Below are 23,950 nucleotides of genomic sequence, written 5' to 3' on the forward strand. Positions count from 1 at the left end.
AGTGCGACTTTCTGCACACTTTCTGGGCGCGACTTTTATACAGGGCGCGACTTTTATACAGTGCGCGGCTTTTGAGCATTGCTTGCGCCTTGCGATTTGCGATTGGCGACCGGGTGCCTCCATTAGGTCTCATTAGCAGACGACAGCCGCAACCGCATCCAAATGGGCGACAATTTCCAGCTTTTGACAAATTGCCGCTGGCACAGAGCCACAAGTCGAGGAGGCAATCTTTCAATTTTAATGTAAAAAACTAGGCTAGCGTTTATTTTGGCACTGGATTCATATAAGCTATTCACTAATCTTCTGGGGAAACCCCTCAGAACCACATCACCGTATGCAGCCATTCGATGTGCCTGGCCAGATCCGTGTAGATCACGGGCTGCGAGAGGTCGCAACGATTGCTGAGCCGCTGTCCGGCGGAGACGACTCCGCGCAGCAGCCATATGTCCGACTCCTGGAGCATCAGCCCACCTCCAGAGTCCCCATTGCAGGGACCGGCTCCCTCCCGATTACTGGCACAAATGGTGCGTGAGGTGACGAAGCGCACATTCTCGGATGTGAGATTCCCCCGGCACTCCGGCTGCGTGATGATGTCCGTGTCCGTCATCTTCGCGATCCGAGAATTCCTGTTGCCCCGCTCATCCTCTCCCCAGCCGGCCACATACGACTTGTGGCCCGATGGAAGGTCGAGCAAATAGTTATCATTCCACAGGCAGATGGGTCGGATATAGTCGCCGATACTGAAATATATATTGTTAAGATTACGCTTAAAGGATCTGTCTTGCAACACTTACTCCACTGGCTCTGAAAGCCTGAGCGCCGCCAGATCCGCGTCCGTATAGATACTGGGGTTGTACTGCTCGTGGATGACAAGCTCGGCTACTGCTCGCCGGGCTCCCACTCCTGGCGTCAGCAGGTCCAGGGTGGTGCGTCCCAGCGACACGGCCGTGCGAGAGGCGGGCAGATTGCGGGTGCCGAAGCGGAAGCAATGGGCCGCCGAGAGCACGGTAAGAGCTGAGATAAGGGTGCCACCGCATAAAAAGTTGTATTCGTTGCCCACCCGCTCGAACAGGGCCACCATCCAGGGCAGCTGTCCCCGCTCCACCACCTGCCCGAAGTGGATGAGCGGCGTACTGACGGGCTTTTCCCTGCCACAGACTCCGTTCAACTGTCCCAGGGTCTGGGGCCTGTTTCCTGATGGTCGTTGTCGAGATGCTGATGGTGCTGTGGGTCGCTGTGTGGTGGTTGCAGTCGGTTCTGGGATAAATTGTGGTGCTGGCGTTGGTCCTGGACGTGGTCGGAATGGTTCTTGGTGCTGTTGGGGTTGAGGCTGAGGCTGAGGTTGGGGTCGTATTCTCACTGGTTCCTCCGGCTGTTGAGCCTGTTGAGGGTATTGCGGGTATTGCGGCTGCTGTGGCTGTTGCGGCTGTTGTGAAAATTGTGGCCGCCGAGGCCTTTGTTCTGGTTCTTGTGGCAGGATATTCAGCAAAGGCGCTGTGGAACGCAGGGTGTGTGATAGCGAAAGTTTCGTACTAGGAGGACCATCTGCATCGGTATCAATAAACGAATCAGATGAAGACATAGATGGAAAGATGGTTCCCCACTTACATGACATTGAACGGCAAAACACCTGGCCGTTGAGGGAGATCATGGTTAGTTTTGGAACAACACCTGGCGTGGGGAAGTCTACGCGATAGTTGATGGGTTCATTGTGTTGCAGACGATACCTAACCGATTCCTCATTCTCCAGAAGATTAAGGTCCCCGGGGTAGCTCTGAAAGAGATGCAAAGAAAGCGCGTCATAATTTTTCTGCTCTCGTATAGATGTCGTCAACAGTTGTAATCGACGTGAGATCCCCCATCTTCGTAAACATAACTCAACTGGTAAAACCAAACATCCAAAACAGCACCAGCGACAGCACAGCAGCTGAGGCTCGGGCGAACTTAATACTAGTCTGTAGTAAAAACCGGTCGCACAACTTTGTTCCATACCGGAGAGAACAGATCAGAACGGAACGACACGGAACGGAAGAAAATCAAGTGACAGCACTGGGGGGTTTCCCCACAGGCCTTATCAGGCATGCAATTCCCATGAAAATCTACTACAACATTGAGTTCGCAATTGTGATAGGGGAAAATCACGCTCCCATCTGAGAGTAAGGTCAATGCATGATAAGAGAGCACACAAAACAACAGCTGGAAAGGGAAAACTTACAGAGGTATGTCGACCTGGCTGGGAAAGCTCTATACGGAGTGTATTTTCGACAATGGAGGAATCCAATTTCAGGCTTATGTGCCCGATATGCTCCTGGTTATAGGCCAAGTACTCAAACAGCTCTGGGCAGGCAATGTACGGTAGGTTTTGTCCCCAGTTAAGAGAGATCTGAAGCAGAGCCAGCAGAAGACCTAGTTGTAGCGAACACATAACTTATACGATCCAATAAATATTTATAAGGAAAGAAATAAATAATGTAACTGCGAAAGTCGCGCACAAAACGCGAGGTCACAAGTCGTACCGATACCGAAACCGCACTCAATGAGAGTCGAGCGATGAATGATTTGTGTGTATAGTTAGGGGCACGATCTAGCTGAACGATCTGGCGGAATAGATCGATAATGAGATTCGATTGGAGCTAATATTCAGCCCCACACAGAGCTTGTTGGCGTTCTCTCTCTCTCTCTCTCTCCGTTTATGTCGTAAGCCCCTTGGATGGGGCCACTTGATTTTACGAGTACTCTATCTTAAAGGTTTTGTGGATTTCCAACATGATGAATGAGGAAATCAACTGTATAATCCTCACAGAGGAGTTTCCATTTAATTTTAGAATTTAGAATCTTCCTATAAATGCCACTAGCTATCAAATAATTAAGCCAAGATTTAGAATCTGTACAAGGAACTTGCTATAGATGCCACTAGCTATCAAAGAATCCAGCCAGAACAGTTCCCAGCAACTGTAGCTCCCAAAAATATGCCTTTATATGAATTCCCTATGAAATTTACCAGCAAAAAGAGGGTTGTAGTGTACACACATTTCGTGGTTTTGTTTCTTTATTTCACTTTATGATTAATGGTTGATAGACTTGAATTACCCGTTGCGTAGATGCGAGTTTAAATTCAATAAATCAAGCTACGGTTCTGCTTGGGTCTTCCAACAATTTGTCACTTCTCAGTTAATTGTCATTGCATTCACAAAAGGCAGGAAAAATTAATAATTTGGCTTCGATTTCAGTTCTTTTCGGATCAGTTCCACATGTTCCTGCGCACCCAGTCGATGTGCTTGGCCACGTCCGTGAAAACGGAAGGCTTGGACACGTCGCAGGTGTTCTCCTTAGTATTCCTTATGCCGCCGGAGATGACGCCGCGCAGTAACCAGACATCGTCCTCCCTAAGCATCAGAGGACCACCGCCATCACTGCCACAGGGACCGGCACCCACCTTCTTGGCGCACAGGGTGCTCGGCTGGACGAGGATATGGGGCAGCTCTAGGGTGCAGTTCGAGTCGGACACAATGCTGAGGTCAGTCACCTTGGCTACGTCCGTGTTTCCATTGCCCTCCCCATCCGCACCCCAGCCTGCCACATATGACCTGACTCCCTCCGGCAGATCCATGCGGTTGCTCGTGCTCCAAAGACAAATGGGTACGATGTAGTCGCTGAAGCTGCAAGAAGGAGTGGAGTTAGTGGATCAGTGGAATCTCTGAGTAGAATTTACCACAAGGTGAACTCACCTGACGGGCTCATCCAGCCTGACCAGCGCCAGATCCGCCTCCGTGTACTGCTTAATCTGGTAGTTCTCGTGGATGAGCAGCTGGGAGGCTCCTCGGAACTCACCATCCGTTAAAATGTCCAGGCTGCTGCGCCCCAGAGAGATGGCCGTGCGACTGGCCGGCAGATCACGGTTTGGCTGCCGGAAACAGTGAGCCGCCGTCAGCACAGTGGAGGCGGATATAAGAGTGCCTCCACAGAAGAAGATAGGGCCGTTACTCTCGCGACGTTCAAAGAGTCCCACCAGCCAGGGCAGCTGCCCGCGCTCCAATCGCGTGCCCTGGAAGATCAACGGCGTGGTCACGGTCCTCTCACGGCCGCAAACAATGTTGTTGGAGGAGGTTTGCGGAGGAGTCCTGGGCCAACTATTCGCGGGTGCACTCTGTGTTATGGTCTGCGTGCTGACCCTGTCCTGTTCACGATTAACGGTCGGCCGCTGAGTGCTGTTCTGTTCGCGGGCCCAGAATTCTTCGTAGTTGAAACCACTCTGAGGTTCAATTGCAGGCAGTACTGGAGATGAAGGCCGTACTGGAGATGGGGTTCGGATTGGTGGACGAGCTGATGGCCGTAGCTGGGGCCAGACTTGCTGGACTGCATCTACAGCACGAACCGTGCTGCGCCCAATAGAAGAAGACAGCGGGGAGATTGAGGTGGTGACTGTGTGCGACAGCCGTATGGCTGTTCTCGGTGGAGGATCTGAAAGAGCCATTTACTTTACGTATAAGAATTACTTTCCTAGCATCACAGGTAGATCCTTACTCACATTGATTATTACCGCAGAGCTCCACATCGTCCACCCTGATGCTGGTGACCTTGGGCGGCTGGCTGGGAATGGGAAAGTCCACACGATACTGGATCGGCCAGCCCAGACGGAGATTAGTCTTGACCGTCTCATCATCAGTCACTATGGCAACGTTGCCCACGAATTCCTAAATGAAGAGAAAGAGAATGTCATGATTTCGTTCTCTTTCGGATCTTGTTTACAACAGTATTGACATTGCTTTGTGTTTGCAAAGCCAATATTAACTGCCAATGAAAGGGGGAAAACACAACCGCAAACGCATTAAATGATAAGAGAATGAGAAGAAGAGAAGTAAATGCCACTGAATAAAGTTGGGGCTAAGCCCGAGATCAGGGATGACATCCTACCCAGTTATAGAATCCGGACTGCGAGAACTCCAGGAAGAGCGTGTGATTGTTCACCACCGGATTGTGACGCACTGTGACCAGGCCAATGTACTGTCTGTTATATCCCTGGTACTCGAAAAACTGCGAGCAGCCATTCGCGGGCAGCTGTGCAAGGCTCGGGCCGAGGCACATCGTCATGATAATTCCAGACACCAGCAGGAGCTTCCCCATTTCAGCTGTAATCGTTACTTATTTGTCTTACTCTGCGATCTACTCGACCACAATCGAACCTCACTCAATGAACGCTGGCTAGCAAATGATCTGTGCCTATTTCATCTCCAACGATCTAGGAGAGCCCCACTTTTCTAGGTGTACTTTGAGTACAAATACTCAAAGCTACAATCTATTACGCTCTACTCTGAGTCTGGGTCTGAGTTGGAACCGCATTGTAGATGGGAATTATGCAAGCGCGTGGAATTCCTTTACGATTTTCCAATGATAAATTCATCGAGATCTGCGGGAGGTAGGTTTGGGAAATAATCTATTCCAATTTTGGGAAACCTTTAAAAGGCTTGCCTTTCGTTGATATGCGATATTTATTTGCTGCTCTTAACATAGTATTTGCTTAATATTATCCTACTTATATTTGGCAAAGAAGTCTACTAATTAACTGTCCAACTCATTCTGTTACTGTCTCTGGGGATACTGTATTCCCGTACTGTTCGATGATGTCCTGCAGCTCACTCTCCACTTTGAGTCTCTGCCCGGCGTATTCCTGCAATGTTTCCGACAAGCACTGATTACTCTCCTCAATTAAAACCAGCAAATGTTCGGCCATATCCCGAAATCTGTCAAGCTGCACAGGCACCTCTATGAGACCCTTGAGAGCTTTTCTTACGGCATTGCGGCACTCGTCCCCAACAACTTGACAATTTACCGTAGCTTGGATCAAGACATCGGTTGAGTTTTGGGCGATCTCAAGTGTCTCCTGCAATTCAAGGTTAAATCGAGTATGGGCCCAGATGAATCCCTCTTGGCAGGCGTGCAGGCGGAGGCCGTAGCGTGTGTTGAGACCCTGGGTGATGTTCTTGGCCTTAGAGGTGCCCGTACCCGCACCCTCTGTAGATTCCCTCACACTTGACACTAGGATTGCGGCCCAGAGCTTCCACTCTTCCGCTGTCTGCAGCTCCCACTGATCGTTGTTCGCCTGCTGCCCTCTGATTCTCTCCAGGCTAGCCTCCAGGTCGAGGATGACAGCATTCAGTTCGGTTAGCATCCCCGTTGCATCCTGCAAAGCCTGGCTCCTGTATGTATTGCGCTCCTTTTGGAGAAAGGACTGCAATTCACCCAGTGCATTGCCTAAACTCTCAACAAAGCTGGCAATCAACTCTGTGATGGCAATTTGCACCTTATTAGCCAGATTTATGGCCACGAAACCAGCCCGTTGAATAACCTCATTGGAAGAGGTGTGCAGATTGTTCCAGATCTCTTCGGAAGTAGCTCGACTGCTCATCTCATTGCGGATGATCTCCTCTACTTGTCTTCCCAACTCAGACATATCCTGCCATTGATCAGCACGCGGATCCCTGCCACAGATGCCGCCATAACTGGCACAGAGAGCGGCCAGCCACAGCAACGAACTGCTCCACTTCATCGCTCCAACAGTCTGACCAGAGGTTTAGTATTGCCCAGTTCTTATATAGATCGATTACCTCAAGGCATACATCACTCTTTCTCAAATATTTGATCAACTGCAGTATATCAACGAGCAGTGCAAGACAGCACGTGGTCAGAAGATAAATATTCAGATAATAGAAAGAAATGCGATTCCCTACAACACATTCAAAGAGGATAACCATTTTTTTGCATACATATTTTTTTCAAGATAACGTCTGAGTTAGTTCAGAGCTGTCGTATCCCTTAGTAGATTAGACAATCGATGAAAATACTGATTGAGAGCCATCAACAGGTGATCTGTCTAGTCCCGCATGAGCACGAGTTACAACCGCAGCATCCAGGTTCCATTCTCTGCCAGGATATTAGTAATGCTGTACTGTGTCACCTCCACCACTGGTGCCTGTGTGCACCTAGTGCGTTGCGTTGGTAAAGGAATATTCCCTCAACCACTCTTACAATGGTCTCAGTGATCTTCATCGAGAAATACGTTGGTGAAGTATTTAAAAAGTCATCTGTAAAGACACGTTCCGGCAGTCTGTTGGATAGTGTCCATAGAAAGATGAGAAGTAGCACCGAGTCACTCCACTGCATGATGGCAAGTGCGACTACGGATGGATGGATTAGTTTACCCAGTGCTCAGTGGCGCTGAACACTGAACAACCGTGCCGCATAAACAGTGTGAGAGTAAGGGACGGATCGAAAACTCGTTCTGCCAGCTGATTGGATTACTTAATACTTAATATTCCCAAACACAAATAGTCTGTCTGACAGCGAAAAGAAGCTTATGCGACTCGGTAAACGGGTTTGACCAGAGGTACCAAAATATTGGATTGTGTTGTGTCTTAGGGTTTATTAATCTATGGTATACAAATCTCACGCTTCTTTGCAGGTTCAACTTAGGTTCTCGTTGATCCAAGTGAGATGCTTGGACAGGTCGCAGTAGAGCACATACTGGCTGAGCTGGCACCGTCCGGAGGTTCCACGTTCGCCCAGCGAGACTATGCCGCGCAGCACCCAGTGGGTGTCCCGCCGGATCATCAGGCCTCCGCCCGAGTCACCAAGGCATGGCCCGGATCCGTCCCGGTTACCGGCGCAGAGCGTGCGCTCTGTGACAGCCGACGCCTTCCAGGTGCTGATGCAGTCCGTGGCACTGGCTATCTCGGCTTCGACAACCCGCGGATATTGGGTCTTGGAGTTGCCAAACTCGTCCGTGCCCCAGCCCGCTATGAAGCCGGATTTGGTGACCGTTTCACTCTCCTTCTCTGTCCACAAGCAGATCGGGCCAATGATGTCATTAAATCTGGAAGACGAAATAAGATATCAGAGATCAAGTCGAAAGAATATCACAATGAGCATACGTTACGGGCCGCTGCATGGTGACCAGAGCAATGTCTGCATCGGAGACCACTCGTGTGGAGAACTCTGGATGCCACAGCAATCGCCTCACATCATGCATCTCGGCCCCGTCCTCGTTGTAGTCGTCCAGATCGTAGCGGCCCACTCCAATCAGCACGCGATCCTCCTGCATCTTGTACACGCAGTGGGCGGCCGTGATCACCATGCTGGCCGAGATCAGGGAGCCGCCGCACTTGAAGGCCAGGGACAGGGACTCCTTGTGGTAGATCGCCGATAGCCAAGGATACTGCCCCCTCGGGAACTCCTTTCCGCGGTGTATGAAGGGCGAGAGCCTGCCCTCGCGACCGCACTCAACCGGCGTCGAGGCGGGCTGGGGATTGAATCGATTGGGGGCGCGGGTCGGCGATGGAGCTCTGACGGTGGTGGTTACTTGTGGTGGTACTGGCGGCTGCCAGAAAACAGTCGTTGCAGGAGGTGCTGGAGTGGCTCGTGGACGTTGTGGTGGAGCACGTGCAGGTGCAGGTGCAGGAGCTGGAGTCTGCCATGTTTGGGGCCAGTCGGGAGACACAGCGCCTCCGGACGATACCGATGTCCAGGAGGGAAACGAAGTTTGGGTGGGCGTGCCGTAGAATAGGGTATTCACCTCCAACCCAGACTGTTCCCTGGGGAACAGACCAAACACAGACGAGGGATCAAGCGGCCGCAGCGGCCGGTGCGACTGTCCACTGACGTGAATCTCGTAAAAGCGATTGAAGAAGCTGTTGGGGGGCCCATCTAAAAAGCAATGAACGTGAGTCATACTCGTTCTGTCTGATCCAACCACCAGTGTGCTGAATACTCACATTCGCTGGCCGAACAAAGCAGAAGATCGTTGTAGGAGAGGCGAGACAGCTTGGGCAGTAGACGGGTGGAGGGGTCCGGCCGGAGACTAATCCGAAATTTCGCGGGTCCACCAGTCGAGCGGACAGCCTCCTCATCTGGATAGGGCCGCAGAGTGCCAACGGAAGAGGGCTGTGGAATGCGAAGGAGGCAAAGCAATCAGTCGGTGTTTCAGCTGGAGACGGCTATAGCAATCCACCATACATCTTGATCCCCCCGCTGGGTGAGGCGGACGTCGATGCGGTTGCGGCCCCGCATCACGCTCGGGAGGGTCACCTCCCCCTGGAGGCCTTCGAAGCCATCGTTCACGTACTGGAAGTAGTCGGAGCACGCGTTCTCCGGCAGAAGCTGACACCTGGCCAACGCTATTAACGACACAATTATGGCTAATTTCAGCCCCATACCTTTCCAGAATATATCGACTTCAGTTCGACTTGGATCCGTTTTCCCCACTGCGCACGCGACAAGCGTCGATGGATAAATAAAACAGCCCCAGCTTCGGGCTCAGTCTCAGCACCATCTCCCGCTACCGCTCTCGGTACGGGTTGTTGAGTCACTGAGTAAACTGGAAATTCCGCATCGTGCAGAGCCAATAAGACACACAACAAGCGCCCCAGTCGCGCAATCCGACTACATGATACCCGTGATTCAGATTAACATATTCATATATTTAGGTTCCCAAACAAAAATATCGCTACAAGTAGAACAAATGCGAGTATGTGGAACCGAAAATTCATTCAAAACTTTAAGGATTCAAGTCTTTGAGATATAGATATGGATATGATATGATATATGATATGATATAGATATGTGTAAATAGTACCATTTGCAACCCCGTGTAGTCAGTCCCATAGACCCCTGGTGCCCTTACCAGCCACACCATTCAGATCGTCTGCTCTTGAGTGAAACCCCCCCACCGTATAATAAACGTGGGTATTGCTATGCAAACAAAAAACGTCTGAGTATTGTTTTTTGCACGAGCACATCACATCTCTCATATTTCAAATGTCCACTCAACAGATCTAACTACACTTCGAATTCGATTGAGACTTGTTTATTTCGCATTAATCTCTTATCTATTCTCTCACTCATCACTCACTCCAGTCCAGTTCTATTGCACTATGTTGCTTTCGATCCATGTAAGGTGCTTGGCAACGTCACAGTATATAACATATTTCCTGAGATCGCAGATCAATCCCTTCCGCGGCGCCAGAGCGACGATGGCCCTGAGTGTCCAGCGGCCGTTGCGCATGATCATCAGACCACCACCAGAGTCGCCCAGGCAGGGTCCGTGGGCATTGCTGTTGCCGGCGCATAGAGTGTTCGGAGTGATGAAGTCCTCCGCACGCTTCATGTCACTTAGGCACTGCTCCCGGGTCACTACGCGGACATTTACGGCCTTGGGGTATCGCGTCTCGACGGCATTTTCGTCTAGGCCCCAGCCGGCCACGGCCCCCATGTCGCCCTCATTGGCTGGCAGTCCCATGCGCGATGTCCACAGGCAGATGGGTCGCACGTAGTTTGTGTATTCAACCTCAGTGTCGAGCACCACGATACCCACGTCCGAGTCGGGCACTGGGTTGCCGTCGTACTGCGATGGCGTGCGCGTACTCGAAGCACGGATCAGTGTGGCTCCGCTCTCGGGATGCGTGTTACGGTCATGACGTCCCACATAGACCCAAAGGTCCAGGGCTTTCTTTCCGTGGATGCAGTGAGCCGCCGTGATCACCGTACGCTTAGACACCAACGATACCACGCAGCTGTACTTCAGCGTTGGGCCGTTGTCTTCGTAGAGGGCACCCAGCCAGGGGAATCGACCTCTGGTTATGACCTCCCCTCCGGCCTGGGCAGCCGCAAAACCTTCCACGCCGCACTCCGCAAAGTCCGGATCAGTTCGTGGGGCGACTGAAGCCTGCGTTCCCGTTCTGGATCTATTAAGGAATGGATTGCTGCCAGTGCTGGTAGGTGCTCGCGAGCTATAAGTGAAGCGCGGGGGCATCGTCACAGGAACACTTGGTCTACTGCCCGTGACAGACGCCTTCCATCCACGTGTCATTGTACTGGAGGGGGCATCATCTGTGACGTCGGAGAATAGGAACAGATCAGCACATGTGTGGAGAAAACCCCATAAATCCTACTTACAATCTGAGGCACTGCAATAGACGTGACCATTGAGCTCCACCTTGATCAGCTTGGGCAGCTCGTTGCCGTAGTTCTGGAAGCTCACAAAGGCCTGCCCCCTACCCCCACTTCGCATCTTTTCGAATGCTTGCTGTTTGTCGGGATACCCGCCCATGCTGCTCACAGTATGCGCCTACGGAATGGAATGATATATGTTGATATTGATAATGGAATTTAGTCATCTGCATACCTGACTAGTGCCGTGCGCCGTGAACACAACGCTCCAATCGAGACTTGTGAGGCCGTCCTGAAGGGGTGTAAAAACACCTATGATTGAACCATCCCCTCGACGCATATAGGTGAACAGGTCCCCGCAATTGTGGGACGGCACCGTCTGTGCCAAGGCCGTTCCCAGACACAGCCCAAGACAAACAAACAGCAGGGGCACCGGTGCTATGGCCATTACGAGAACCGATGTTGATTAGGGTACAGCGCGTACTAACTCTGAAACTGTTGGCTGCACTTACAAAACGACTTTCGCGACTAACGCTTGAACGAGCTTCAATGCACTCTCCATCAGGTCCGTTAGATAGAGAATCATATTAATCTCTCTCCAGCGATTCTTAGCTCTCTCGAGGTTGTAGAACTTCCCGCCGCTGGCCCGCTTGGCAGCGGGCTTTGCCCAGTGCTCATACTCAAATACTCACAGACTAAAATACTCAAATACCAGCGGGGGTCAACTTATTTATATATTCTTATTCAATCAGCTTATCAGGGAAGCTTTGGACTGAGCAAATTCATAGGATTGAGAACACTGGTTCCCGAACTTGTTTCCCCTCCGTTTCGAAATCGAAATTGGTCTCGCTCTGCGAATACGTCAGAGTTGGTCGCCGATCTCCGGAACAGGGTGTTTGCTGTTTAAATGTGTTCCATTATAGATGCGCCTCGATAATGGAAGCCTCCAATATGAGACCCAGTCCAGCCGATTCATGAAGCCATATTGTAAGCCCGTTGATATTTTAAGCAAGCCGGACAGTCAAAATCATTGCATATTGCAGGGACAAACTTAGGTATTGGGATAAACTAATGGAAAGCGGGATAATTGCAGTGACAGGAGCCAATTACAGCCAGAAGAAGCCATCACCAAGGGTTGTAAACACATAATAAAATCAGAATTCAATCGCCAACTTCATTCGAAAATCTTACACTGTCTAGAAAGAAGAAGAAAAACACAACAGTTGGGGAAAATTGTAACCGTGGTTGTAATAATAAGATTTCGCTTTTTTATAACAGCTTTTCATACCCAGAAAATTGACAGAATTCTCAAAATTTATTCGGATTTCCTAGAATGGCAAATGTTCGATATACGGGCCACCAAATCCGATGATGGACCGTCTGAACCTATGTGCAAAAATTATTCGGCGGTCAGATATGAGCTCCATAAAATGCACTCCATTATTAAATGGAAAAATCCAAAAACCCTAAATCCAAAGCGAAAAAAAACGCGAAACAGAAATTTTAGAGCCCGTGGAAATTTCCATAATTATAAAATAATCAGCTTTTGATGAAATATAGACGGTGGTGTCAAAAGTTTTCAAATGCTGTAATTTTATTCAATAGAATGTACTACATACCGCCACATGTAGCACAAAGTATGTATTACATATATATACATGTTTACATTTTGTGTGCGCAAATATGAAATGACTGCCAAATAATTTGTGCACGTAAATTCTTGATAAATTGCGGTCCATCGAGCGTAGAAGCTTACCCAAATTTCTCAGAATTTATTCTACATTTAACATTCACAACTTAATGGTGCTGAAAAGTCACTGTGAATGTGTAGTATTCAGTGTACAATATTGTGAACCAAATGCATGCAAGCCGCAGTAATATTGAAGATAATATTAAAGTGACTGAAGAGTACAATATAAACTCGGGGCTGGTCTGGTGGTTTCTAAAAACCGAAAACCGAATTTCTGGAAATTACGTTAAGTGTACGAAAACTTAGTAGGCAACAAAATGCAAATAAAGGAGCAGCAATGATATAAATTATAAGTAGAATATGCTGTATTGCAATGCATGGTATGTTTTGTGACTTTCGGGTCCTTTTGCGCTCTAACCTTAGGCCCGAGACCGCACGAAAAGAGTCCTTTTATAAATTTGAGTCCTGTGCCCATCTCTAGTTTGCAAATACTTTTTAGAAGAAAACTTGGGGCTCTTATAAGGCAGGACTGCGACTGGGGCAACTTTTAATAACATAATGCAAGGTGGTTTATGCGAATGTCTATTGAAAATGATGCCTGTGTACTTCTGTAAGTAGCGACAACGCACTCGCCCGAAACTTTTGCCAGCGAAACAAAAAAGTAAGGCCAGGAGGAAAAGCGCCTTCGATCCGAGTCCCCCACATCATCCTCGTCCCTACACTCTTAAACTCAATTTTCCCTGGCAGGGTTTCCCAGTTTGCCCTCTTGTTGTTCGCAACTTTTATAATCAGTTCCAAGTTGGCAAAGCTTTGTAATAATTTGTTGAGATTTGGCGCGAAATGTTCGCTGCTTTTTTGTTGGCAAATAAAATTATAAATCGCACCCGGGCACCCGGCTTTGGCAGTTTGACGGAGGCATTTTGACACCACTCGACGGCTGGCTGGCACATTCCCGGCAACATTGAGGTGTGAAGTGCTTCCGGCTCCGGGTCTGGCTCTGGCTGGGGGGCGGAAGTGCGTCCGATTGCACTCGATGTGGGACGCCTAATTGGAGCGAACGCTGCCAGGAAACCGGGGCACTTCAAATCAGAGTCGATTCAAATTAGGAAACCAAGAATCGCCTCCACGAGTGCGTTTGTGTGTAGCTCTAGAGGCGGCGGAGCACGGCATAGGTATCGCAGGTACAAATCCCACGGAACCGCGAAAACATGAACAGGAAAGGCTCGCCACAAGCCTTGAGGATGTGCAGTCTCTTGGCCTGTTTCAGTCCAGAGTACAGAGAGGCATGCAGCTCATCGTGCCAGCTGTTCTCGGCGCTCTCCTCCACCACCAGGGTGTGGAACACACCCAGCAGCTGGAGACACCGCTCCATCTGACTGGTCCGCACCACCGCCAACATTTGAATATACGGCCGGAACTTTATCCAGCGGTGGCAATCTTTCAATTCCACATCCTTGCCCACATCGATGATCATCAGCTTGCACTCGTGGTCGTGAATTTCATCGAGGATTTTCCTCTCCATGGGCAGCACGAAACAAGTTTTCTGCTCGGAAGTCATCTCGAAGTTCAGCTCGTGCTTGGGCGTCTGCATGGTCCAGGGATACTTGCGGTTGGCGAACGCGTACGCCAGTTTCTGGCGGCGCTCCTGCGCCTCCCGCAGATGGTCCACCATCTTGTCCACGCGCCGGATGGCCTGGGAGCCGCGTGGCTTGAAATCGGCATTGACAGCGTCCTGCCTTCCCTCGGTCTCTGCATTGGCCGCCAGTTCTGCCTCCTCCTCGGCGGCTTCCTGTCTCTTGGCAGCTTCGCAGCAGCGCATCTCGTGGGGCGACTCGTAGTCAGGATACCCCGCATCCGCCAGGTAGGAGTGAAAGTGCAGTTCATTGAAGGGTTGGCGGGGCTCAAAAAAGGCAGCTGACTTGCTCTCAATGTGGCACTTATTCTCTTCCAACAGCTGGGGCCACAGGTCGTTAAAGAAGGAGCTGCCCATTGTTTGCTTCGAGGAGTCTTTATGGTGGGTTTCCATTTCGTCCACTTGGAATTTCTATTTGTAATTTTGTGGGATCAAATGTTTACGATATGTGTCTAGCTCGACGGTGGGATTTTGTTTGAGTTTAGTTCTACTTATGTGTTCTACAAGTGTCAGTCTGCTTTAAGGCAGGTGTACACCGAGAAAAACTTCAAGAGGGTATGAAATTTTCACACATTGAGGTGGAATGTAATAGAAGCACGGTCGCCGCACTAACCCAAAGATACTTTCATTAATTATTTGGACAATTTACAAATTTATCCACATATGGTTATGGTTATCCGTTGTTCAATCCTAAATCTCTCAGTGTATGGGCAACAATTCCATTTTATTATCAGTGCATAAATCCCTTGCATGGCCTTCTTCGGATCTTCCCATACATATATTTTCTGTTTGTATTTTGGCTCGATTTATGCACACTCACAGGCAATAACGGTAAGCAAGCATCAGGCATCTACGTCGGCATCGGGAATCGGAATCAGGAAAAACAACAATTTGCGTAAATTTTATGACATTCCCTGTCGTAGGTAGCCGTCGATCGCCATCATTTTATGGTCTAAACCGAGCTGAAACAAGTAAGAACAGAATATCTGATGTATTGAATATAGGATACCCATTACTTGGAGACTTAACCACCTTAAAACATTCGGATGAAAAGGGGGAAAATATTAATTTCTCAATTTAAATTTCTTATTCTTAGCCGATTTCAACCATTATTTAAGTCTCAAGTTTGGTAAGACTTACACGTACACGTATAATACTTATATCCTTGCACTTTATTAGTACTGTGGGGGAGGGCCAAGATTGTTTCGTGTTTGATTTGATGAAAGAGTGCAGGCGCTCTCGAGTGTGCATGCTCGTATATGTACATACATATGTACATGTATTAAATATTCTGTTGTGTGGACGAAAGGGAGAGCTGGCGGGTGGAGATGGCTGTGACAACAACGACGACGAGTTTTCGGGCTCATTAGCTTTTATGGCTTTGATTTTATTGCCGCTGCCGTGGCAGACTTGAATTTCGCCAACGAAATTGTTGCCTATCGCTGGGCGCCTGCACTAATCAAACGGAAAACTCGTGTCTGTGTGTGAGAGTGTGGATGGTTTTAGGAGTGTGCGTTGGGTCTTCCGCGTGTGTGCAATAAATTTTCATAAATCAATTGTGCGTGCCACTTGGCAACGCAAAAGCAACAAAACGCAACCCGAAAAAGGTTTGAATTTAGATTTATGCACACACAAAAAATGAGTGACGAATGCTTTTTTTACGCCTCGATGTTTAACAACTTATTGCAAATTTGATTTGGAAAAACTCTCTACCTCAGAGCTGTGTTGCGGTGTGAAAATTGGAGCAGCAGAGGCACACGTTTTAATTTAATTCCACGGCTCCTCTCCACACATGGGGCAGGATGCGGCCTCGAAGATTTATGGCATCAGGGCTCTGGCAGCTGCTCTGCCAGGCCCGCCATCGAGATATCAAAGTGAAATTTTAAGCTCCCTTTTCGGGAAAATAAAAACTTTAAGTGACCAGAAGCTGGGGGTCTCAAAAAAATTGGCTCTTCTCTTTTTTGGTCTATTAAAACGCGACAACTTTTTGTTTTCCTCTGGCTGCAAGCTACACAAAAACGCTGATGTACTAACATATATACATATGTACACATGATATAAATGTATAAGAATTTATGAGTATATTTATTGTATTTTATTGGGGCACTTAAATAACGACACAGTCGAAAGACTCCCAGAAAATATCGCGAACACAGAAAGCAGAAGAATGAAAAACTTGAGAGTACAAAAAAATAAGCCATGGCAAAGAGCGGGACTAAAAACAGGAAAAATGGCACAGAAACAAGTGAGGGCAACCGAGACGCTTATTGACATAAAAGCCAATCATTTTCAAATGGCTTTAAGCATTCGACAAATGGAGAGCTGCCCCCCAACATCAAAAGGAAAAAATAAACCAAACTGTGGCTTGGAAAATCTGAGAGTGGTTTAGATGCTGTTAAGACTAGGGGATACCCGCTATTCAGCAGAAAATTATCTAAGTGAAGTTCAATGCTGCCAAAGAGATTTTCATTGCGGGCAGCAGTTTCGCAAAACTTGCCTCAAAAGGTGAATGCCACAACACTTTGTGTTTATTTTCAACGGCCTTCTACCTGTGCATCAGAGAAGACTACATGAAAAACCCCATTTGTAGCTGTAGCTCGAAAGGGCCTCGAAGAACAAATGGAAAACCAGACTCCGTATGCCACACTCACACGAATAAGTATACGTACACCCTTGGACTCAACGACGAGCAACGGGTAAACCAAGTTGAGCCCGAACTTTATTCGGTTATGCATTTGACTTGGCAGCAGCGACAGCCAGCCGCAGAAACCAGTGAATGCACTTTGAACTCGTGTCGAGGTTCGAGGTTCTTGCATAACTGCATAAATAATCAAAAGCCAGCATTTGTGCATGTAAAATGTTCACCTCCGAATTTTTTGCAACTGAAATGTTTGCCACCGAAACCAAAGTGCCATTTCGAATGTATAAACTTCAGGGCATGTCACAGGGCGAATAGGAGCCACGCCACCGCTGCCTGACTATTGAATATCCATCAAATTATCGCTGAGGCGTGCGACGCATGATTGATGTACCCAATGCCCCGCCATCAATCATTGATTCGGGGATTCGAGTGCAATGTTCTCGTATGCGGCTCTTTGCTAGTACATAAATCAGAGCCTCAGTCAAGTGCACACAATTACACCCAGGCAAACACACGCTTACAGCTGTTCTTCTTGAAATACGCTGAAAAGAACAAGTTTTCAAACGAAGGATACTTTGAATATTAAGAACTATTCTACAAGGGTCTGCTCTTTATTGGAAACATCTCCTACTTTTTATTTACTTTTAAAAATACCTTTAGACTTAATGCAGTTTTTTCTCCCAGTGTATCTGTGGGTGAATGTCGTATTAAAAGCATCTGGTACGGTCTGGTTTCAATATTTGTAATATTTTCCAACTGTCGGAGCTCAGCTCAAACTGTCTGGAATTTTTCCAACACAAAGGAGACATGCAGACATTTATTTAGAGATACATATGTGCATATTGTTGTACACTCAACCAAAGTCGAGTTTCTGAGTGACATGGCAGATTGGGGAATTCTCTTTGTATGCAAGAACTGCTGGCAATTAAAGGGGCTGTCTGAAACGTATACAAAACTTCTGCGGTTTGCACATCTGCACATCTACGGAATTTCCACTGTGTTCGTGTTTTTGTACTTTATCTTTTCTAGGTTTCAAGTTTCCTGGTGGTCTTGTACCTTTTCGTTTCTTACGCAGGAACTTTGATTAATTTATTAAAATATTCCTGCCTGGAATTGTAAAGTCTTTTGAGTGGACCCAAGACCCATCGGGAGGCAATTTGTCCGAAGGAAATCTTCGCTTCATGAATCATAGTTGGGATCGAGGCGAGCTATTGGCATTGATAAATAAGTGTAGACCGAAACGCCAGCTTAAATATTCAATTTTTGTTTATTCGGGACCCAGAAATGGGAATCGGGTATGAGCCATAAAGCATACATACATGGCCTCCACATCGGCGTGGGCAGCGAGACCCAAGGTAGCACACACACGAGAAAAGCTCCCAAGGAATTTTTCCAGTACCCACAATCAGGGTGTGATTTCCCTATGAGACACAGAGAGAGAGAGAAGCCGGAGCAAGACTTGGCATCCTTATCCTTAGTTCAAGGCCAGGAATCCATAAGGAAAACAAAGGCAACGAACAAAGCAATGGCTCACAGGCACCGCAAGAGATGCTCTTGAAGCAGGACCCGTAGCCGGACTGGCCTACAAATGAGTCTGCCACCTTGAATAACAAAGCGAGTGCGGCACGCAACTGATTGTGGGCGTGATGAATTTCTGGCTGGCTTGGCATTAATTCCATTTAATTATTATGACACTCGAGGGCAACGCACACAGCGCACAGCCGTAACAATAATCGAGGCCGGAGAACAGATTACCAACACCTCGGGTGTCGAGAGTGGAGCCCCAGAGCACGGACCCCAAGCCCATCTCAGTCATGCTGCAGCTCTGCTTTATTCTAATGGTCCAGGTCGGAGGAAGCGATTTGCGAATCAGCAGTGGGCACATTTGTCATCCGCCATGTGGGCCGGCCGTGAGTCGAATGTGCAACCTGAGGCGGAAAAGTTTTCCCGCAACTTGAGTAAAGTTTTCCTGCAAAGCTGGAAAAAGTCGAGTGATGGTCCTGGTGCTACCAGTACTAGGACAACATCGTTTTCACGCTTGCCCTACCAAGTGAAACCAATTTGCGCATTTTGTCTGCCCCTAGACTCCTGGCATCGACGCGCATCGTTTCCTTCTTGGTCGAGGTCTTGTCTTCAGACTCGAGCATCTTGCATGCTTGCAGGCATTCTCTTTCCGCCCTGCACTTGACATTCAATTTTCGCTTAAAGCCACAGCCATCTACTCGTAATGTATGCCATCCAAATCGAAACTCACTCAGCTTCCTTTTGTGCTTCATCTGGCCCCAGATTCGGAGCCAGACCTGGCCAACCGGGCAGAACCTCTCTTAATGAGCCTCATAAACATGCGCTTGACTGCTTTGGTGCTTTGATGGTGCTAGCCTGCAGGGGAGCAGCACTCACTGTTTGAAAATGTTGAAGTTTTGAATGGAATTTGGCCAGCCCCGGAACACATTGGGGCTAAGCTTGGAACAGGACCAAACATTCCCATTATCACCCCACTGCAGATGAGCCTCAGTTTTCATTTTTCATCCTCAAACTCTTTCATGCCCCTTGGGATATTATAGTATATACATATATATCTCTACATATTGCATATTTAAATAGAAATTCCCGCCTGGACATAATTTGAAAAACAAATTCCAGTTTGCAGCATTGTTTTTCGGTCGCCCAGGGTCCAAGTATGTGCTCTCTCTTTCTGCTCCCACACACTGTATGTGCGTGTGTGTGGTCGTAAATCAATATTTAACCCGTATATCCCCCCTCTAGCTATGTCCGGGTGCTCTGGAGGTTTCCATCAGCAGCCAGCGTTTAAAAATAAAAACCCAAACTCATTCAACTCGTTCAACGACTCAATAAATGTTGCAAATGCGCTCGTTGTGCCACTCGCTCAGAGAAGGAGAAGCCACAGAGAAACGGAGAGAGATAGAGATAGAGAAGAAGAAAGACAGAGTGGCGACTAGAGATAGATGCTTCCAAGGTATATTCGATAGAAGGTAAAGCTGTACCGCCTTCACCCATATGCTGCAACTGTGTAGGGAAGCATCTGATCTGGGCCGTACGTTCTCTGGGACTGCCTTACCTTCTGTTGAATAAACTTGAATGCTCCTATGAGCTACGTCGCTCTTCTCTCGAGTGTGCTACAATTTTTGTTCCATCTGCAAAGTGAAACATGGAGACCATTTCCAAACACTATTTATCTTTATTTCTCTGTCTCTCGTCGCCATCTCTCCATGTTGTTCCTGCTCTGGCTTTGATATTTGTTATTTGCTAAACGAAATGATATATACCCCCGTACTGCTGGCATGGCATGTACACGTCTGACCAAAGTTGTCATTAGTCATGCTTTGCTGAACACAAACCCACACCACCACCTCTCTTTCTCTCTCTCTCTCTAGGTACATTGCGTATACTTGATGTGGCGTATGCCTTCACAGCTCAACATATCGATTATGGCACAAGTTGTTCAGTTGAAGAAACTTTATTCATAATGTTGCCTTTTCCATGCCCCATCACTGTTTTGTTTCGAACTTAACGCACAATTTATGCAAAGTCTATTAAAATGCAAACGTTTCAGTTAATTACGGCAAAATTCAGTTACTCCACGTCCTTGAAGGAAATTGGCCAGCAACTTTTCAAATATCGACAGCAACAATAACAACAAAGTTTGCCGGGCTATTCCCCTTTCACTTTTCCCCCCTGCCCACCCCTCCGTCTGGTCTGCCTGTTAGCAGCGTTAAACGTTTTATTACCAACCAACAGCGCAGCGCGAAAAACTTCACATTTTCCTGGGAAATCCTCGCTGCGGTTGCTTTTAGCTGAAAATGCACTTGACGTGCGACGCCCAATCTCGTCTTATTTCTATAATTTTTTGCTTGTAAGTTTTGGCGATTTTTTAAATCTGGCACAGTGGATATTAGGTAAATATAAGGCAAACTTTTGTTGCACAATCATTTGGAGCATACTTTTCTGCCAATCAAATGGGAAAGCATGCAAAAAAAGTTTAAATTTATTTCTTTAGTTTTTCCAAAGGTAAATTGAATTACAATAAAGCTACTTTACGCTTCAGAAAGTTGTTAAGGCCAATTAATGAAAGTTTCAGAAAAACAGTTACCATTCATCAGGAGAAAGTTTAGCGATTGGATTAGCATATATGTACGTAGAGCATTTCAACAGATTAAAGTTAAGTTAAGTATTAGCTCGAGCAAATTGTATTACCTACTCATGGATGTTTATGGATATTTTCGACACCATATAATCGTAAATCCTCTTAATGTAGAAAAAGAAAAGTTTAGCAATGATAAGAATATATGTACATACTTAGAATCGAATAAACAATTTGTGGGTTATTCTTTTGTAAAGATTAAACAAATTAAACTAAGAAAAGTTTATCGATTACCCTAACATATTCAAATAACGAAAGACTGGCAGAAAATCTGCCTCAGAATGTCTTCCCCACCCATTACTGATTCGTACCTCAAATTAAATGATTATTAATAGTTCCTGAACATTCCTTTGAGCCTGCGCCACTGTACACTGTGCGGCACAAGCCATTAGGCCCCATCAGCGTCGAGGCGCACTTGACACAAACACGACAAGCGGTATATCAGCCGCCATCTTGGCCATATTTACGCACCTAATCAATATGGCCGGGGGCGGCCATGAAACGGGCCAACTGTTTGCTTGACATTGTTTGTGCATCCTGGTCGCGAAAGTGCCCCGAAGTCAGTTTCAACCATAAATAATTAGGCAACTTAATTAGGCCCACTTAAAGGCCAAAGCCACTGCTGCTGCTCCTTCGACTGGAACTTTAAACTTGCACCTTTAATAAAGGACGAGCCGCAAGGATCGACCAGGAAAAAACCACAAAACAAAAACATACAGAAATACAAACAAAATGCGGAAATAGACGAGCGATGGGCAGGCACTCAGAGCGAATGCAAATAAATCGGATTTCCAGGGAAAGCCCCACAACAACAAGAGCAACAACAACAGCAGCAGCAGCGGCAGCGACAGCGGCAGCGACAGCGGCAGCGACAGCGGCAGTAGCAGCCGCAGAGTGTGGAAGGAAAGGAAAGGAAAAACAAACAAAGCTCAAAAACTAACCAGAACCAAAAGCAGAACCATGGCCAGGAGCAGAAGCAGTACCAAGACTGAGAGCAGAATACAATGTCCAGGACCGGGACGAGGACACGCAATCAAAACTGGCCCGCGGGCCCAGGCTCGATTTGTGTTTAATGCGGCATAGGAAAATATACATTAAGAAAAATATATAATTTTCAGTATTTTTTTGACATTTTGGATTATGTTTTCAATGAGATATGTATGTAATACATACCACAAGAGGGAATAGCGCTTGCTTGCGATAAAATATAAATACAAAGTATTAACTATAACCCTTTAGTGGATCATTCTCTATGGCCTTTTGAAGCCCTTCATTTATTTCTCCCAGTGCATCTATTTGAGTGCTAAAAGCAGCCAAGTCGAGGACAGCTGCAGCTCTCCCCTGTTCAGTGCTACGAGCACTCCACCTCCACTTCACCCCAGACCCTGGGGTTGCCTTAACAGATTGAAACAATAAACTCAAATTGCCCCAACAGACGGAGACGAGGCTACGGGCCAAAGGGGGATCCGGTGGGACAGTGGGTCGGGTGGAATTATCTGCTGTAAGTTGAGCCGATAACTTTATGCGCACAATTCCATTTGATTGATGAGATTTATGCTCGCAACGCCCCCGCACGTATTTGATTTTATTTTTATTTAGTTGTCTTATTTCATCTCCGTTTTTTGTAGCTACAAAATGTCTGGCTGTTGCTTTTTTTTATTTCATTTCCGGCCCTGTGCTCCGTCCCTTATTTCATCTGAAAGCCAAAAAGAAATCAGAGACAAACAAACGAAAAATAAAACATTTAAAGCCGCTCAACATGTGGCAGTGGCGGGAGGGGGCCAATTCCTTTATTTCGAGAGTCTGCTCTGACCCACTGTTCCCGCAGACTCCAGATCCTTCAGAGCATATGCGAAGTAAGTCAAGTGGATTTATTGTCACAGAAATGTAATCTTTATCATTGTGTGTTTCATTTTTAATTGGCTTCCTTTCGACAGAAACACTGAGCGGCTGTCATTAGTGGCCAATGCATGAAAATGCCATCGGATAATGATTTCTCTGGGAGAGTGCAGTCTTCTGAGGGATGGAGGTGTGTTATGGCAACGCGTCATCAATTATAAATTAGGAAAGCTTAAGAAACTTAGAGTACTTTTTGGCTCATATTCCCGGAGTACGTCTTGATTCCGGGAATGCGCGGAGATGTTTTTCATCCATTCTTTGCCCTACTGGACACTTCCTCTCGCTTCCGCAGTAAGTACCTCATCTCGTACTTCCTTCGATTGGTAAATCAAAGGGGATATCTTGCCGCCGCCATCCACTTCGAGATGCCTTTTGTGTGGCTGTCATTGTGCCCCCTTCGTTGAGCTCTTTGAGTGCTTCATGTGTAAGCCGCTGCTGCATCCACTTCCGCTGTCATTGCTCCTCCTGATTCATTTCCCGCATTCCGGGGAGCACTCGCGAAAGGAGTCGTCGCGGAAATTGCAAGTATCGTTGATTCATTTCATCGTTTTGCAAGTCAAATGGGCCGCATGACGAACGAGTTCTCTGGCAGGGCAGGGCTCAAAGTCATTAATATGCATGGTGATTGGTGTGCAGGAACAGAAGCATCCTGAAGAGGAGCTGGAGCCAGTGCCAGCCCAAGGCGTTGCTGGTGTCCCAGTGTGAAAATTACAAGCGGCTTACTTACTCTCGAGAACGGGTCCTGGTCCTGTCCTCCCCAGGGGACTACTGCCTTCCTTCTCTGTTGATGTTGAGGGCACCGATTATGGGAGCCGTTATGAGGGGGCAAACAACATTAGCAACGCCGATTGTAGGACACTTACCAGGCGCCGGAAACGGCAGAAAAGTTTTACTGCGACGCCATTTAACTTGCTGTCAAATATTTGCATGCAACGGCAGACAGGCAGGCACACAAAGATACAGATACACTGAAGCACGAAGAGA

General features: G+C 47.5%; 6 protein-coding genes across 8 annotated transcripts; all 6 read right to left on the bottom strand.

The window, feature by feature from the left end:
• Positions 1–229: 229 nt before the first annotated feature.
• Positions 230–2,497, bottom strand: LOC6588624 (brain-specific serine protease 4). Its single transcript, XM_002013592.2, has 4 exons — positions 2,216–2,497; positions 1,609–1,774; positions 795–1,545; positions 230–740 (listed from the first exon to the last, which is right to left on the bottom strand). The coding sequence occupies exons 1-4, from the start codon at positions 2,423–2,425 to the stop codon at positions 317–319; spliced, it is 1,551 nt and encodes a 516-aa protein (XP_002013628.1). The 5' UTR covers positions 2,426–2,497; the 3' UTR covers positions 230–316.
• A 518-nt stretch (positions 2,498–3,015) lies between these two features.
• On the bottom strand, positions 3,016–5,200 carry LOC6588591 (transmembrane protease serine 9). The gene is made up of 4 exons (XM_002013593.2): positions 4,915–5,200; positions 4,529–4,694; positions 3,729–4,461; positions 3,016–3,659 (listed from the first exon to the last, which is right to left on the bottom strand). Exons 1-4 carry the CDS (start codon positions 5,122–5,124, stop codon positions 3,242–3,244), a joined length of 1,527 nt encoding a protein of 508 aa, XP_002013629.2. The 5' UTR covers positions 5,125–5,200; the 3' UTR covers positions 3,016–3,241.
• Positions 5,201–5,453: 253 nt separating this feature from the next.
• LOC6588627 lies at positions 5,454–6,547 on the bottom strand. The gene has a single exon (XM_002013594.2). The coding sequence runs from the start codon at positions 6,545–6,547 to the stop codon at positions 5,573–5,575; it is 975 nt and encodes a 324-aa protein (XP_002013630.1). The 3' UTR covers positions 5,454–5,572.
• Positions 6,548–7,400: 853 nt separating this feature from the next.
• Positions 7,401–9,319, bottom strand: LOC6588597 (serine protease gd). 3 transcript variants are annotated; one of them, XM_026989130.1, is made up of 5 exons: positions 9,210–9,244; positions 9,010–9,160; positions 8,769–8,937; positions 7,929–8,700; positions 7,401–7,870 (listed from the first exon to the last, which is right to left on the bottom strand). In XM_026989130.1, exons 2-5 carry the CDS (start codon positions 9,061–9,063, stop codon positions 7,462–7,464), a joined length of 1,404 nt encoding a protein of 467 aa, XP_026844931.1. In that variant the 5' UTR covers positions 9,064–9,160; positions 9,210–9,244; the 3' UTR covers positions 7,401–7,461. The 3 variants fall into 3 exon arrangements, with proteins under 3 accessions (XP_026844931.1, XP_026844944.1, XP_002013631.1); XM_026989143.1 differs by lacking the exon at positions 9,010–9,160 and having other exon boundaries at positions 9,210–9,319; XM_002013595.2 differs by having other exon boundaries at positions 9,010–9,283.
• A 524-nt stretch (positions 9,320–9,843) lies between these two features.
• Positions 9,844–11,424, bottom strand: LOC6588663 (serine protease gd). Its single transcript, XM_026987102.1, has 3 exons — positions 11,177–11,424; positions 10,948–11,119; positions 9,844–10,881 (listed from the first exon to the last, which is right to left on the bottom strand). Exons 1-3 carry the CDS (start codon positions 11,387–11,389, stop codon positions 9,917–9,919), a joined length of 1,350 nt encoding a protein of 449 aa, XP_026842903.1. The 5' UTR covers positions 11,390–11,424; the 3' UTR covers positions 9,844–9,916.
• Positions 11,425–13,192: 1,768 nt separating this feature from the next.
• Positions 13,193–14,721, bottom strand: LOC6588601. The gene has a single exon (XM_002013597.2). It carries the CDS (start codon positions 14,655–14,657, stop codon positions 13,779–13,781), a length of 879 nt encoding a protein of 292 aa, XP_002013633.2. The 5' UTR covers positions 14,658–14,721; the 3' UTR covers positions 13,193–13,778.
• Between the last annotated feature and the right edge of the window lie 9,229 nt (positions 14,722–23,950).

Source organism: Drosophila persimilis, unplaced genomic scaffold, assembly GCF_003286085.1.
Source record: "Drosophila persimilis strain 14011-0111.01,24,50 unplaced genomic scaffold, DperRS2 tig00000000-arrow-pilon, whole genome shotgun sequence".
Taxonomy (NCBI): domain Eukaryota; kingdom Metazoa; phylum Arthropoda; class Insecta; order Diptera; family Drosophilidae; genus Drosophila; species Drosophila persimilis.